This window comes from Ambystoma mexicanum, chromosome 9 (genome assembly GCF_040938575.1).
Source record: "Ambystoma mexicanum isolate Mex_15411 chromosome 9, UKY_AmexF1_1, whole genome shotgun sequence".
Taxonomy (NCBI): domain Eukaryota; kingdom Metazoa; phylum Chordata; class Amphibia; order Caudata; family Ambystomatidae; genus Ambystoma; species Ambystoma mexicanum.
In genome coordinates, this window is record NC_090931.1 from 1,527,803,334 (window position 1) to 1,527,819,726 (window position 16,393).

The following is a 16,393-nucleotide window of genomic DNA, read 5'->3' on the forward strand; positions in this document are numbered from 1 at the left end:
GGCCAGGATGGACGAACTGCTGGAAAGGCTAGGTGCTGCCCATTACCTCAGTACCTTGGACCTCACCAAGGGATACTGGCAGATCCCACTACGGGAATCTGACAAGGAAAAGACAGCCTTTGCTACGCCCCAGGGGCTCTTTCAGTATAAAGTACTACCATTAGGGTTGCATGGGGCTCCGGCCACCTTCCAGAGGCTGATGGACGTCCTTCTGCAGCCCCACGACCGGTACGCCGCAGCCTACCTGGACGACATTGTGATATACAGCGCATCATGGAGTGACCACCTGACCCATCTACGCGAGGTGGTCTGCACCCTGACCCAGACCGGACTCCATATCAACCCAGGGAAATCGGTCCTAGGGACCCGGGAAACCAAGTACCTCGGACATATAGTCGGTGGCGGTGTGATTCGACCACAGGTGTCCAAAATCGAGGCTATTCAGGGGATCCCAGTACCAACCAACAGGAAACAAATAAGGGCCTTCTTGGGGTTTATAGGGTACTATAAATGCTTTATTCCCGGTTTTTCTTCCCTGGCTGCACCGCTGACCGAGGCGTTAAAGATCGGGGGTTCCCCAGACCTGTCGACCAATCACGCAGCCATACTGGCCGTCGAGGAGCTGAAGTGCAGTATATCATCCCACCCGGTGTTGGTATGCCCTGACTTCCGGAAGCATTTCTTCCTGCAGTCGGACGCCTCTGGCATGGGGTTGGGGGCAGTCTTGAGGCAGGAGGTGGACGGGTTCCTGCGGACGATCTGTTTTGTGAGCCGGAAGCTCCTTCCTCATGAGTTAGCGTATTCCACGATAGAAAAGGAATGTCTCTCCATCAAGTGGGCGGTGGACACCTTACGATATTATCTGCTGGGGAGGAAGTTTATGTTGTATACCGACCATGCACCGCTGCAGTGGTTGGCGAGACACAAGGACACCAACCAACGGGTGCTGCGGTGGTTCCTGTCTCTCCAACCCTTCGACTTCGTCACCTTACATAAACCTGCCAGCTTCCAGCTGGTGGCGGATTACTTGTCCAGGTGTTCGATCCAGCTCGACCGGCCTGGATCTGTGGTGGGGGTATGTGAGGATGTGAGCAGGGTGGCCGACGGGATGCGGGACGCCCGGGCAGAGGAGCCCGCTGTACCGCGGGCGTTCGCAGCGCAAACGCTGCCAGGAGTCGCGCTGACTGGGGGCGCCGGGGAGGCGTCCCTGTTAACGGGAACGCCTTGTCGGCGTTCCGAGGCGGTGCCGGCTTTGCAGCCGCGGCGCCGGATCCTCTCAGCGAGGCCGGCTTTGCAGCCGCAGCGCCGGGTACTCCCACGAGGACCCGGGCCACTGGCGCTGTGGCTGAGCAAACCCGGGGACACGGCATGCATCGGCGGCCTCCGGCGGCGAGCGGCGGCGGGGCTTGGGTCCTCGAGAGCCCGGATTGTGCCGACCGCTCGACGTCGGAGGAGCGCTGTACACATGGTCAGGAACCAGACAGTGGGGGCAAACCAGAACCCCCTCCTTACCTCGAGCAGGGCAGACCCCTAGCAGCAACATAGGGCCTCAAGCAGGACGGGCCTCCGGGGAGCATGCCTCAAGGGAGACACCATGTTGGGGGGGCGGGGCCTGTGGAGAGGGCGTGTGTCAGACACGACCCAGGTGGGATAGTGACCAGGGAGTGGCTGACAACAGGGAGGGGGAGCCGGGACCAGGCAGCCAAGGGAAAGGAGGAGGAGGGGAGAGGGCAGCTCTACTCATAGAGGGTGGGTGCCTAGGGTCACCACCAATCTGAAAGGGGGGGAGGGAAGTTGTCCCTGATTGGCCCTCTTTCCCTCCAAGCACCGGGTATAAAGGGGACTGGCCTAATGGCAGTTTTGTTGCTTTTTGCAGGGAGAAGGAGAGGAGAGTGAGAGCATCTGGTGGGCCTATCTGGGTCCGTGAGAACAGGAGACACTTCAAGGGGAGAGGAACTCCTGGTGCATTTTACTCACAGTGAAGTAACTGTGGGACAACCTGGAGTCCAATCACTGTGGTTAAGACATTACATTTAACCAGTGTGTAATAAAGGTCTGCAAAACTCCACATCGGCTACTGTCCTGATTTCCACAGTAATACAAGGAATAGTCTTCCCAGCATTCTCCTCAGTTACTGGCGCAACCGGGCATCTTCTTATGCCAGGATGGGCTAAGAAAAGGAAGGGAGGGCATCGGCTTCTTCAACTTCATGAAATACAACCATCCTCAAAGGTAAAGGGGGCGGTGGGGGCAAATAAAGAACATAAGACCGAGATTTGGCAGTGTTTATTGCTGATGAAATAGCCTTAATTTTATCAATACATTGATTAAATTCCTCAGTGTGCCTGAGATTGTTCCACTGGCAGTTGGTGGGGGAGAGGAAGGATTGTACCATTACAAAGTTCTCTTGGTCTATTTAAAACAGATTGAGGCTGGTGTGGGAGACCTGCAGATCTTTAGAAATGCCCCATGAGTCAAAGGCTAAGCGAGGATATAGAAAAACGATCGACTCAAGGGGCAGACCCCTGGAAACGCCTGATGAGGCCCATTGAGAGGAGTTGGAACGCTTGAAACAAGGGGTAGACCTATAGAAGAGCCTCATGAGCTAGAGACCCATTGAGAGGAGTGGAAAACTCTCGACTGAAGGGGTAGACCTATAGAAGAACATCATGAGCCAGAGCCCCATTGAGGGGAGTGGAACATGCTTGACTCAAGGGGCAGATCTATAGAAGAGCCTCATGAGCTAGAGACCCATTGAGAGCAGTGGAAAATGCTTGACTCAAGGGGCAGAACTATAGAAGAGCCTCATGAGCTAGAGACCCATTGAGAGGAGTGGAAAAGGCTCGACTGAAGGGGTAGACCTATAAAAGAACATCATAAGCCAGAGCCCCATTGATGGGAGTGGAACATGCTTGACTCAAGGGGTAGATCTTTCGAAGAGCCTCATGAGCTAGAGACCCATTGAGAGGAGTGGAACACGCTTGACTCAAGGGGTAGACCTATAGAAGAGCCTCATGAGCTAGAGACCCATTGAGAGGAGTGGAAAACGCTCGACTGAAGGGGTAGACCTATAGAAGAACATCATGAGCCAGAGCCCCATTGAGGGGAGTGGAACATGCTTGACTCAAGGGGTAGACCTATAGAAGAGCCTCATGAGCTAGAGACCCATTGAGAGGAGTGGAAAACGCTCGACTGAAGGGGTAGACCTATAGAACAACATCATGAGCCAGAGACCCATTGAGAGGAGTGGAAAATGCTTGACTCAAGAGGTAGACCTATAGAAGAGCCTCATGAGCCAGACACCCATTAAGGGGAGTGGAAAATGCTTGACTCAAGGGGTAGACCTATAGAAGAGCCTCATGAGCTAGAGACCCATTGAGAGGAGTGGAAAACGCTCAGCTCAAGGGGTAGACCCATTGAAGAACAATATGAGCCAGAGCCCCATTGAGGGGAGTGGAACAAGCTTTACTCAAGGGGTAGACCTATAGAAGAGCCTCATGAGCTAGAGACCCATTGAGATGAGTGGAAAACACTCGACTGAAGGGGTAGACCTATAGAAGAGCCTCATGAGCTAGAGACCCATTGAGGGGAGGGGAAAATGCTCATCTCAAGGGGTAGACCTATAGAAGAGCCTCATGAGCCAGACACCCATTAAGGGGAGTGGAAAATGCTTGACTCAAGGGGTAGGCCTATAGAGAGCCTCATGAGCTAGAGACCCATTGAGAGGAGTGGAAAACGCTCAGCTCAAGGGGTAGACCCATTGAAGAACAATATGAGCCAGAGCCCCATTGAGGGGAGTGGAACATGCTTGACTCAAGGGGTAGACCTATAGAAGAGCCTCATGAGTTCGAGACCCATTGAGATGAGTGGAAAACGCTCGACTGAAGGGGTAGGCCTATAGAAGAACATCATGAGCCAGAGCCCCATTGAGAGGAGTGGAAAACGCTCAGCTCAAGGGGTAGACCTATAGAAGAGCCTTGTGCATCACAGACAGGTTGAGGGGTCCTCCTCACAGATTCATCTTCCTGGAATGTAATCTGCTGAAATTGCTGCAAGGTGTGATTCTTCCTGTATTTCAATTTGGGTACCCAAGAAGTGTAGGGATTTTGAGCGGGTAACTCCCAACTTGTTCATATACGATTTGGCTGTAACATTGTAGGTGAATCCAGCTTGCAGGTCACACAAGCAGTGGTGAAATCATTTATTCTCAGCTTTTAATGGTTGCTAGTGCGGAAGCACCTTGCTTGTATTGTCACAAGTAGGAAGGAAGTACGAGGGTACCACATTGTGAAAAAAGTCGATTAAAGAAAAAAGAAAAAAAAAACTAATTTTTTTTGGTTTTAAAAAACCGTTACAATACAAGCTTTTTATACATACATATTCAATTACTTATTTGAAATATACATTTAAAATCCGAATACACAAACGGATTAAAACAGCTCAGAATGAGTTTTCTATTGCTAAAACATCACAATCATTGTGCTAATACAAACAACTATTTCAGAAAGAATAGTCCCAATTGTACCGATATTGCCTCATGTATTACCATAATATAAAAGTCGATTACAGTGAATATGTGCCAATCAATGGCACAGAGGGGACCCCACACTCCTCAAAGTCCTTCTGGCTCTGGCTGTCCATCTCAGTTGGTTGTGGTGTGACATTCTCAATTGGTCCTTCAGGGGTCTGGTGGTTATTGAACATCTGGAAATTAATCAACATGTGGCAATCCTGAGAAATGCTTGTAGTTCCTTCTTGTTTCGGGGTAGTGGTATTGTCTGCACTGCTTATAATTTCCCTTCTTTGGGTTGCACAATATATTTTCCAGTGTTGTGGGGAGCAGTCCCTACCCTACAGGGTCTACCCCCTACCCTCTCTAATGTTACCTTGTCACAGTCCCCAAATGATCACCTTCTTATTATCCCAAGTCCTCCAAATAAAGCTTTAGTATTTTCTGTTCTCTTTGGTGGGTCCAATACCACTTCTAACACAATATACAACATTTTCCAAGTAATGATGTTGAAGTGAACAAATTGTAAGAACGTTATTGCATTTACAGAAAGGGCTTTGAGAGCAGGTACGTGAAAGTACTAGAAGTATCAAAACATATTGCTTTATTAATTTATTCATTCATCAGATCAGTACCCTTCCGGTTGCAAGATGACAGGGGAGACACCCACCGGCCAATCCTGGGGCATACAAAGCTCCTCAGATCCACTACTCTTCAGGTTACACGATGACAGGGGAGACAGCCACCGGCCCATCCTCAGGCACGCACCGCTCCTCAAATCCATTCACTCTTCAGGTTACTCGATGACAGGGGAGACACCCATTAGTCCATCCTCTGGCATAAACGGCTCATCAGATCCACTCACTCTTCAGGTTAATCGATGACAGGGGAGACACCCACCGGCCCATCCTCAACCGTACAAGGCTCATCAGATCCACTCACTCTTCAGGTTGGAAGATGACAGGGGAAACACCCACTGGCCCATCCTCAGGCATACATTGCTCCTCAGATCCACTCTATCTTTAGGTTACAATATGACAGGGGAGCCACGCAACGGTCCATGCTCAGGCCTACACAGCTCAACTCCTGAATCATAACATGCATGAAACCCAGCCAACTTTCTCTGAGCTACCATTCATCGCCATTCACCAGCATTCTAATGACATAATGGACGAGCAGTGAGACAGCACATACACCATACCAGAGACTCTTAACACTCAAGACCAGACACCACACACTTTTATTATTTTTCTTACAAGATTTAGTAGCGTGGGTGGAATTCCATCTTTCTCTTCTGTCTTTTTCAGAAATGATACAATTCTATGTGAGAGGCTATCGACTATCGGGGTACATTCTGTATCGGGGTATTGTGATGAATCCTGTAGAGTCCTCACAAAGACCCTACGTAAAGTCTCCCCTCAGGTGGCCAGGGAAAAGCAGACTCTTTCTGATCCTGCCCTTGGGGGCAGTGTTCTGCGGGTGGATCACCTGGGAGGAGAAAGGGCCCAGGGGTATATAAGAGGACTCTGTTGAGCATCTTAATCTGGGTGAAAACATTAATAGATCCTTTGGCCTTTCAAGAAATGAAAACCCTTTTAATAACAGGGAGAGTCTTAAAATGGAATGCTCCCCTACAACCCAAAAGAATAGTAAAGAAAACAATACCAATTTAGAGTGTAAAAATCTGTATTACTCTGTATAAACAAGTCTGTCTAATTATCCTTGTGATATTCCCTCAAGGAGTATAAGTAGGAAAAGAAATTACCATAAAAGTAACATTACCATTATAAAAACTGATTTTTGCACTATGGACTTCAAGTCCCATAATCCCCAAGGCACTGGAACGAAGAAGAGGACTGCAGAGGAACACAACTGCAAAGTGCAGCTTGTTAATGGGAATGACCCATATCTGAGGGAGACTGGGGAGGCTTAAAAGGCTCCCTCAGGCGCAGTCCATGAAGAAGGAGAAAGAGCGGAGGCTTGGCTGCGGGACGCAAAGGTTTTCAAAGCTTCCCCCCCTCAATAAGGCAGTCTCCAGTGGCTGGCTAGCACCGGAGAGCTTTTGGAGCAGTGGAAGCTTTGTGTGCAGGTGGCGTGTGCAGCGGCAGCCTGAAAGCAGCAGATTGCCTGACCACAAGGAGCAGCTGAGGCAGAAGACCTGGGAGCAGCCAGGGAGAGGGATGCGCACGCCATACCCGGTGAGTTCACCAGGCCGTTGTGACACCGAATACCGAACTGACAGAAAGCATAGAAAACATTATTTTGTACAATCGATTGACTGTTACTTTAAGCATGCAAGTTTATTTAAAACCCAGCAACACGATGGGGCAATATTTCAAACCAAAAGAAAGCAAAGCAATTTAAGACCAACAAACTGGTCAGAAAGGATCAAATGAAGGTCCCAGGGACTGTAATGCTTATTGCCCGTATTTGAAGAAGCATATAATGGAAGCTGGTATAAACCAACATTACCAAGTCAGAAGGAGGCAAATGAAAGTCTCAGTTTGTAAAGCTTCTTGCCCCCGTTTGAAGAAGTGCATAACTGAAGCTGTTATAAACACACATTGCCAAAGCAAAGAAAGAATCGGAATAAGACCATATCATTGCCAGTGGGGAAACCACAGTGGCAAGAAGGCTGCCCTTCTGGTAAAGGCTACCCAGAAGGAGAGGAGAATAACTTGCAGAGGTTGCAGAAGTCACAGAAAAACGTAATAAAGAACACCAATGTGAATCTGGTATTCCTTGAAGAATTGCTTAAACCTTGGTGTTGTGAAGTTAAAACCTGCAATGTTGTTGCAAGCTGATCTTAACCACAGAGGCACTAGTTAGTAATTTACTGATCTGGCAGGGGAGTATACCAGGTCAGAGGTTGAAGTTGAACCCTGCATGCTGCTCAGGCAGGGGAGTATACCCGTACGGAGAACTTTGAAGTAATAGGCCCAGCATGGGAGTAAACCAGGTATAATTGAAAAGTAAGACTGGCATGGTAGTAAACCAGATGGAAGTTGAAGTGGTATGAAGTGGTGTTAACAAATCATCCTGACAAACTTTAATTGTTGAAGAAAGTGTTATATAAACTGTTGCAGAAATATATATGTGTTTCTAACAAAACAACCCTGATGAAGGCAATTCATGTTGATGCTGATGGACTGAGGAAGTGTTCTTGGCTATGCGAAGAAGGCTGTTTAAGTTCTCACTATTACAAGTGGAAGAGAAAGAACCTTTGGTGAACAATTTGATATCAAATTGGAACTTAAAAGAACTGTGTTGGAACTTTGTTATAAGACAGGATTTCCTTATTCTTTTGGAACTGTTGAACACAATCCTGCATGAATCTGGGGAAGGGGAATTCACCCAGATTATAAGGAGAGACAGTTATCGTGTGGTGAACTTAACTGTTATATTTGTTGCGTTTGAACTGACATACATTACCTTGTTGATTTATTGTATGTACAAGTGTGAGGGACAGAAACCTTTTGTTAGAGTGTTTCCTTTAGTTTATTTTAGGCAGAAAAATCCTCGTCAGGGTAGGGATAGTGAGATGTTTATCGAACCTTTGAGTTAATAAAATTGAATATTTGGAAAAACCTTCACAAAGTTGTCCGCCTCACATTTCTGACCCCTCACAGTACACTCCACCTCCGTGTATGTTTCACCTCAGAATTCTCTACCTGCTCAGCTGAGCACATATAACTCTGAAGCCTCTGGCACTTGTTACAAGTCACTTTCGTCAAGTTGTAAGATCCTAGTGTCAGTTACAGGTTCAGGGTAAGGAAGGTCACCCAGAGATCACACCGTCACGTCCAGCTCCGAGGCACCTGCTTATTCTCCCGTAACATTCACTCGGGGCACTCTCAGAATTCCATGCCTCTATCTCACTCGCTCGCAACACCACTCATTCACAGGATGCATCAAATGGTTCCCGAACCTTTAGCTGGAATATATATGCCTGTAGTTGATAACTTGCCACCCATAATTCTCTATTGATACCCAGGTCTCACCCATTCATGTCTGCGGCGAGGGTGGGGGGAACATTCTGCTAGATTTTCTGACAATATTGTACATGTAAATCAGTGTAGTATTCTCCCAGCAAGTATATTTTGTCATTTTCTTTTCATTGTTATATTTATTGAGGATTGGACTGTGCTGAGGTTTCAAGATCCTGCTTTCTAACTTTGAAAATGTATCTGCAGCCAGACACGAATGCCTTAACCCAGGATCACTGAGTGAGTTTGTGAGTGGGGAGTAAAATGAGAATGAAGAGCTCAGCACTAGGTCTATTGATGTTTAGGCTGCACAATGACGTAAATGTAATGCCCCTAACCTGTGGGATCAACCGTCTTCTAAGGTGAAGGGATCCTTGGACCTGGCAGGCAAGCGACGGAGGCAGCTTGCCTCAAACCTTCTTGTGTACGCCAGTACCTGAGTGCCAAATAATAATTTGGGTTTGAACCAGATCTCAATTTTATTTAACCCTCATATGCACAGTCACTTCATTTAGATCTAAGAGCTGGTACACTGATAATTGCTGCCCACACAAAGAATTGGTCCCTGCATAATACCATAGAGTACTTCATCTGCGGTACACTCATCGAAACATTTACCCACTTTATGCTGCTGTGTTATCGGTACGATGTATTAAGAGCCAAATACATATTGCCCATGTTAAGATAAAATGGAATCTGAGAATTTCGGCTGCACTAAACCTTTGTATAACCAAGGGCGAGCCACTTGTGGCCCCTCCAGTGGCTAAGTATCTACATAGGGCATGGCTAAGGAGATCGAGAGTTTTTAAAGTGATGAATAAAGCAACTACTGGTGATCCTTAGACTTTTTTAATGTATATTTTTGTTATAATTATGTAATGTTCTTTTTCATATGTGTGATGTGTGCCTTGATGGTACAAATACTGAATAAAGCTTGCATGATGACGATGACATAAAATAATACATTGCATCTCTGCTTCTTTCAACAGGGAATGAGTAGCCATCGCAGGATCCATGCTGGTGAGAAGTCCTACGAGTGCACAGAATGTGACAAGCACTTTAATTGGGTGTCACACCTGAGAGTACATCAACGATCCCACACAGGGGAAAGACCGTTCAAGTGCACAGAGTGTCAGAAAAGCTTCACTCGAACGTCAAATCTACATGAACATCTGAAAAGCCATACAGGGGAGCGGCCATACCATTGCACGGAGTGTGAGAAAAGCTTTGCTAGTAGCTCGAGTCTCTCCAAGCATCAAATGATCCATAATGGGGAGCGACCACACCAGTGTTCAGAGTGTGAGAAAAGCTTCATTGGGAGCTCAAATCTTTACCAGCATCAAAGGATCCATACGGGGGTGAAGCCCTATGGATGTACAGAGTGTAGGAAAAGGTTTAATCAAGCCTCCGCTCTGAGGACCCATCATAGGGTCCATACAGGGGAGAAGCCCTATCAATGCACAGAGTGCAGGAAAAGCTTCAGTCAATCATCAGCTCTGAGGACCCATCAAAGGATCCATACTGGGGAGAAGCCCTATGAGTGCACAAAATGTGGTAAGCACTTTAATCAGGCACCACACCTGATGAAACATCAGAGATCCCACACTTGAGAGGAACCCTACCAGTGTACGGATGATGAGGAAAGATTCAGTGAGCGCACATCACTAAGCAGCCATTGACAGACCAATTCTGCGGAGATGTCCTTTGGGTGCATGTTAATTGGACTCCAAAACTGACTGCACACAATCAATCACACGTAGGGTGAAAACCATACAAAATGACAGAGATTGAGGAAAGCATAATTTACTGCTCAAATCTTTACATACATGGCAGGACATGTGTTTTGCTTTTTCGTACACGTGTAATTACCTCAGAACTACTCCCCCTATTACTCGGACCAAACGTAAGCAATAATACACACCTAGACCAATGATTGTAATCTGATTGGCTCTTTACAGGCCCTTTATTCACACAAATAATAAATACACAGATAACTATTGGAATAAATGCAATTGGTTACACCTAGACACACAAATTAAGGTAGTGACAAAGGGTCTACGTCACTGTTAATGCAGTTGTAGGGGGAAAATATCTTGGCCACGGCTACACTACCCAATCCCAAGGCAGGTAGGCAGAGAGATCACACGTACTAACAGGGTCTGGAGTGGAGCGTCCTCCTTCTCAGCAAGACTTCATCACCCGGGGGTTCCAATTCTCTGTCTACAATCAGGATACCTCTCTTCTTAATGTGACAAATCCCTGCCCACCCTAGGTTGCAAACTGTCCCTGGCCAAAGGACAGACAGCAAGCATGGGAGGAAAAGAAATCCAGACAGTAGTGGGAAAACCCAGCTTGTCTCCCACATGCTCAATCCCAGCAGCCCTTATCAATGCACCTGCACATCTCCGACTCACTTCTCGGCTCATCCTTCAGCGAACAATACAACTACTATCCTTCATAGTGAGCTCCTCTGTTTTATAATTTAATATTACAACCGTTGCAGAATTCATGTCTGCCTTTTAACTGAGCTCACAGAAACATAGACTTTCATTGTGGTTTGGAAGTGAATGTCCAAAATGGCCACGTATCAGCGCCAGGTTTTAGCTCATTTTCACACACGCATTGCAACATGCAAGGAAGACGCTGTGCAGGGGCACAGAGTACTGAAAGCAGTTCATTCTAGTATCAATCCTAAAGCGAGGTTGGAGATCACAACAAGGTTTTTGAATCAAAGTGTTTGCGAGAGAGCGGACCCTTCATAGATAAGAATGGGCCTGATTTTGTGTTCTCCTCTCTGAACAGTGGGTCATGACTAAGCCTCCCAGTTTTATGGTATTGATGTTTTTGACTTTTCCGTCTGTATTTATCCATACTTATTTTTTGGTCTTTCATCTGTATTTATCTGCATTTATTATTTTTCTTTACTGAAATTAAGTTTTGCAAGTATTTTTCCACATATATTAAATCAAATGTTGACATGAACGCTTTAACTTTGAAGTTGCATTTTCAAATGTAATAATCACAGGAGAATGTAAAGTAAACTGCTGAATCCCATTAAGGTGGTAATGCTGAGAAACGACAATGTACTCACTGGTTTTCCTTTGCGATTCACCCGTAATGTTTTCTTGGGATGAGGTACAGATTAAGTAGCTGAAGTGCATGAATGGTTGTCGTTCAGTTGCTAATTTAGTGCTAGAAGTTCTCAGAGCAAAAACCTTTAACTTCTTTCAGATGGACAGTGGGCACTTTAACCATCCATTCTTCAAATGGACAGTGAGCACTTTAACCATCCATTCTTCAGATGGACAGTGAGCACTTTAACCATCCATTCTTCAGATGGACAGTGGGCACTTTAACCATCTATTCTTCAGATGGACAGTGGGCACTTTACCCTTCCATTCTTTAGATGGACAGTGGGCACTTTAACCATCCATTCTTCAAATGGACAGTGAGCACTTTAACCATCCATTCTTCAAATGTACAGTGAGCACTTTAACCATCCATTCTTCAGATGGACAGTGGGCACTTTAACCATCCATTCTTCAGATGGACAGTGAGCACTTTAACCATCCATTCTTCAGATGGACAGTGGGCACTTTAACCATCCATTCTTCAGATGGACAGTGGGCACTTTAACCATCCATTCTTCAGATGGACAATGAGCACTTTAACCATCCATTCTTCAAATGGACAGTGAGCACTTTAACCATCCATTCTTCAGATGGACAGTGGGCACTTTAACCATCCATTCTTCAAATGGACAGTGAGCACTTTAACCATCCATTCTTCAGATGGACAGTGGGCACTTTAACCATCCTTTCTTCAAATGGACAGTGAGCACTTTAACCATCCATTCTTCAGATGGACAGTGGGCACTTTACCCTTCCATTCTTCAGATGGACAGTGGGCACTTTAACCATCATTCAATCACTGCTAATCTGCAGATGAAAGGGCTGCAAACCAGTGCAGAAAACAAAGAGTTAATTAAGAGGATTTGCGAAGCTATCAAAGGCCTTGCACAGAAAACAGCCCTGCCTACAAAAGAAAGTCTTTTTCTTTGATTACATTTTCCAAGTTGCCAGTCTGTGTGGCCTGACTGACAGCATGAGAAGAAATGCTTTTCCATGTTTGAAGATAAGTACAGAAAGGAAACATTTATTTCCCTCTGTATTTCGGTATTAAAAATCCATAAAACTGCAAACTGGGAGCCCTATTCATGACCCACAGCAGCAGCTGGCAAACAATAACCTTCCACACAGGCTGCAGGGCTGGACACTGCACAGAGCATCAGATGAAACGATACATATTTGCTAATACTTCTGGTGCACAAAATGAACCTGTCACACAAGCTGCAGGGCTGGACACTGAAAAGATACAGATCTGCTAATACTTCTGGTGCACAGCTTTCACCTGGCACACCCAGATTTTAGCCTTTTATGTTATGTTACTTTGTTATGTTACTTTGCATTTATATAGCGCCTTATGTATCATTGGTATGATCTCAAAGCGCTGGTAGGTTGAACGCCCTCGGGAACCGTAGTTCATGTCAGTAGAAAGAGAGTCAGTCATAAGGTGCGTGTGTGTACTGGATATTTGTGCAGCTGGTGTGGCACTTGCATGATAGCTGCTTCTTAGCGGTAGGTGTGGTGGTTGGGAGGTCAGGAATATGTGTTCATTCTGGAGGGTTGACACCCAGACTGATTTCTGGCTGCGTTAGGCCTGAGGAGACGCTTAGGCTAGCGGTGTGTGCTCAGCTAGCTGTGTTTAACTAGAATGATGAGGAGTAAGTGGCGGGTGTTAGTATGAGAACAGCTATACCGAATGTGTCATAGTATCGCTGTGTTCTAGTTGAGTGGTGGTGTGTAGGAGAGAGTAAGCATGGTAGTGTGATATGGCGGTTTTCAGTAAGTCTGTTCCATCCACCCCGTTCCATGTACGCCATCCGTTCCATGTACGCCATCCATTCCATGTACGCCATCCGTTCTATGTACTCCATCCGTTCCATCCACTCTTTCCGTTCCATCCACTCTATCCATTCCATCCACTTCATCCACTCGATCTGATCCACTCACTCCATTCGATCCATCTACTCCATTCGATTGATCGTCTCCATCTGATCCATCCACTCCATCTGATCCATCCACTCCACTCCATCCGATCCATCTGCTCTATTCATTCCATCTGCTCCATCTACCCCTTCTGCTCTATCCATTTTATCTGTTCTATCCGCTCGATCTGTTCCATCCGCTCTATCCGTTCCATCCACTCCATCTTTTTTTAAAAAAATTATCCACTTCACCTGATCCATCTGCTCCATCTACTACATCTGTTCCATCCACTAAAATCTGCTCCATTCGTTCCATCTGCTCTATCCGTTCTATCCATTCCAATTTTTTGTTTAACTCAGTTCCGTCTACTCCATCTGTTCCATCCACTCCTTCTGGTCCATCCGCTCCTTCTGGTCCATCCGCTCCTTCTGGTCCATCCGCTCCTTCTGGTCCATCCGCTGCTTCTGGTCCATCCGCTCCTTCTGGTCCATCCGCTCCTTCTGATCCATCCGCTCCTTCTGTTTCATCCACTCTACCTGTTTCATCCACTCTACCTGTTTCATCCACTCTACCTGTTCCCACCACTTCATCTGTTCTATCTACTACATTAGATCGATCCATTGCATTTGTTCCCTCCGTCCCATTTGTTTAATCAAATCCATCAGGACTGTCTACTGCATTCGTTTCATCCGCTCCATCCATTTCTTTCGTTCCATCCGTTCCATCCACTTAGTTTGTTCCCTGCGCGCTATATCCACTTTCTCCGTTGCATCCACTTCCTCCGTTGCATCCACTTCCTCCGTTGCATCCACTTCCTCCGTTGCATCCACTTCATCCGTTCTTTCCTCTTCATCCGTTCCTTCCTCTTCATCCCTTTCATCCGTTTACACTTACTGCATCTGATTCATTTGCTTCATCCGTTTCATCCACTGCATTCGTTTCACCCATTGTATCCATTTTATTCGTTTCATCCACTTCATTCTTTTCATCCACTTCATTCGTCCCGTTCAGTTTATTCATTTTAATTTACACTGGCAGTTTTAGTTTACCATTTTTCTCGATCGGGTCTCGATGCTGGATTGTTATTTTGATTCAGCAATCTTGGGTTATTGTTTATTGCCGCTGTTTATACTGTTTGTGGTAAGAGTCGATTTTTAGGGGAAGAGCCATGTTTTCAGTAATTTGCGGAAAGACATGAGGTCTTCAGTGAGTAGTATGTGGGGTGAAAGTGAGTTCCACAGAGTGGGGGCCAGGGCTGAGAAAGATGATCTGCCTAACCTAACTGAGTTGGTTTTTGGTATCACTAGGAGATGGGCAGAGCTTGATCTTAAGAGTGTGTGGTGGATGGTAGGGTCTTAGTTTGTCCTGAAGATATTGTGGTCTGGTTTTGTGCATTGCTCGGTGCAAGATGCATAAGGTTTTGAAAGTCACCCTTCGGCCTACCGGGAGCCAGTGCAGGGTTTTGCAAACTGCAGAGGTGTGATCTCTTGGGCCAAGTGCTAGTAGCAGAATGTTGGCTCTTTGTAGTTTAGTCAGGTGGTACGCACGGACTCCGAGGTAGAGGGAGTTAGCATAGTCTAGTCTTGACATTATAGTTGATTGGACTGCGGTGAGCCTGTTGGGAAAGGAGAGGTATGGAAAAATGCACCTCAGAATTTTCAGGTGGTAGTGCCAGGACTTAGAGACGTTGTTGACTTGGAGCGAAAGGGTTAGGTCAGAGTCGAGGGTGCATCCAATGTTTTTTTTACTGCGGTTGAGGTTGTCGGGGAATTGCTCATGGCAGATAGCCAGGGTAGAGGATGTGGAAGAAGTTCTGTGTTGCCACATACCATGATTTCAGTTTTGGAGGCGTTTAAAAGGAGGTGGTTTTTGGTCATCCAGTGATCAATGTCAAGGAGGCAGGCAGCGAGGTTGGGTTAGCAGCTGGGTTTTGAGTTAAGGAGTTTTAGGATTAGTTTGGTGTCGTCGGCATAGTTGTAGCACGGGATATTGTGCGAGCAGATTATTTGTGGGAGGGTGGACATATAGAGGTTGAACAGGAGGGCTGATAGGCACGCTCCTTGTGGAACTCCGGTATTGACGGGTCGGGAGGCGGGAGTGAAGGAGGAGAGTAGGGTTATTTGGTCCCCATTGTTGAGGAAGGATGCTATCCACTTGAGAGCATTTCCACGGATTCCTAGGAAGTGGAGGCGGTCGAGGAGGATTGAGTGGTTGATTATGTCATAGGCAGTGGATGGGTCAAGAAGTATTAGTGCAGTGCATCCCGCATAGTCTGCAGTGTTTTTAAGGTCATCCCAGAATGAGGTTAGGGTGGTTTTGGTTCTGTGTCGGGGTCTGAAACCTGATTGGGCTGGGTCTAGGAGATTGTTGGCTTCGACAAAGGCATTTAGTTGGGAGTAAGCGGTTCGGTCGATGAGTTTAGCAAGGAACCTGGTGTTTGAGATGGGGCGGTAGTTTTTTGGGTCGTGAGGGTCAAAGGAAGGTTTTTTTTTTAGAAGAGGCTTGACATGAGCAGTTTTGAACGCATTGGGAAAAATTCCTGAGGATAGGGAGTTGTTTATGTTGGTTCTTGCATGTTCTCCCACGCAGGTAGATGCAAATATTTCTTTGAGGGTTGAGGCTGGGCAGGGGTCTAGCGGGTAGCCGGATTGTTTGCGGGCTGAGAGAAGTTTGAGAAATTGGTCAGTTGATATTGGTGTGAAGGAGTCGAAAATCGGGTGGGTTGTAGTTGCAGGTGAGGTGGGTGCAAGAGGGCCAGTTTGTTGATCAGGGAATTTGTTCTTTCGAGAGCAGTGGTGTAGAAGTGGAGAGATTGAGTTGCACAGTGTTTGAGAGGGGCTTGATTAGGT

At 46.4% G+C, this 16,393-nt stretch overlaps 1 protein-coding gene across 1 annotated transcript in view; it reads left to right on the top strand.

The window, feature by feature from the left end:
- Positions 1-11,582, top strand: part of LOC138489426 (zinc finger protein 383-like) — a 34,050-nt gene extending 22,468 nt beyond the window's left edge. Inside the window, exon 2 of the mRNA XM_069617143.1 lies at positions 9,486-11,582. Coding sequence (XP_069473244.1) covers positions 9,486-10,106 — 621 coding nt within the window. The 3' untranslated portion in view covers positions 10,107-11,582. The remainder of the gene's footprint in view (positions 1-9,485) is intronic.
- Positions 11,583-16,393: the final 4,811 nt, after the last annotated feature.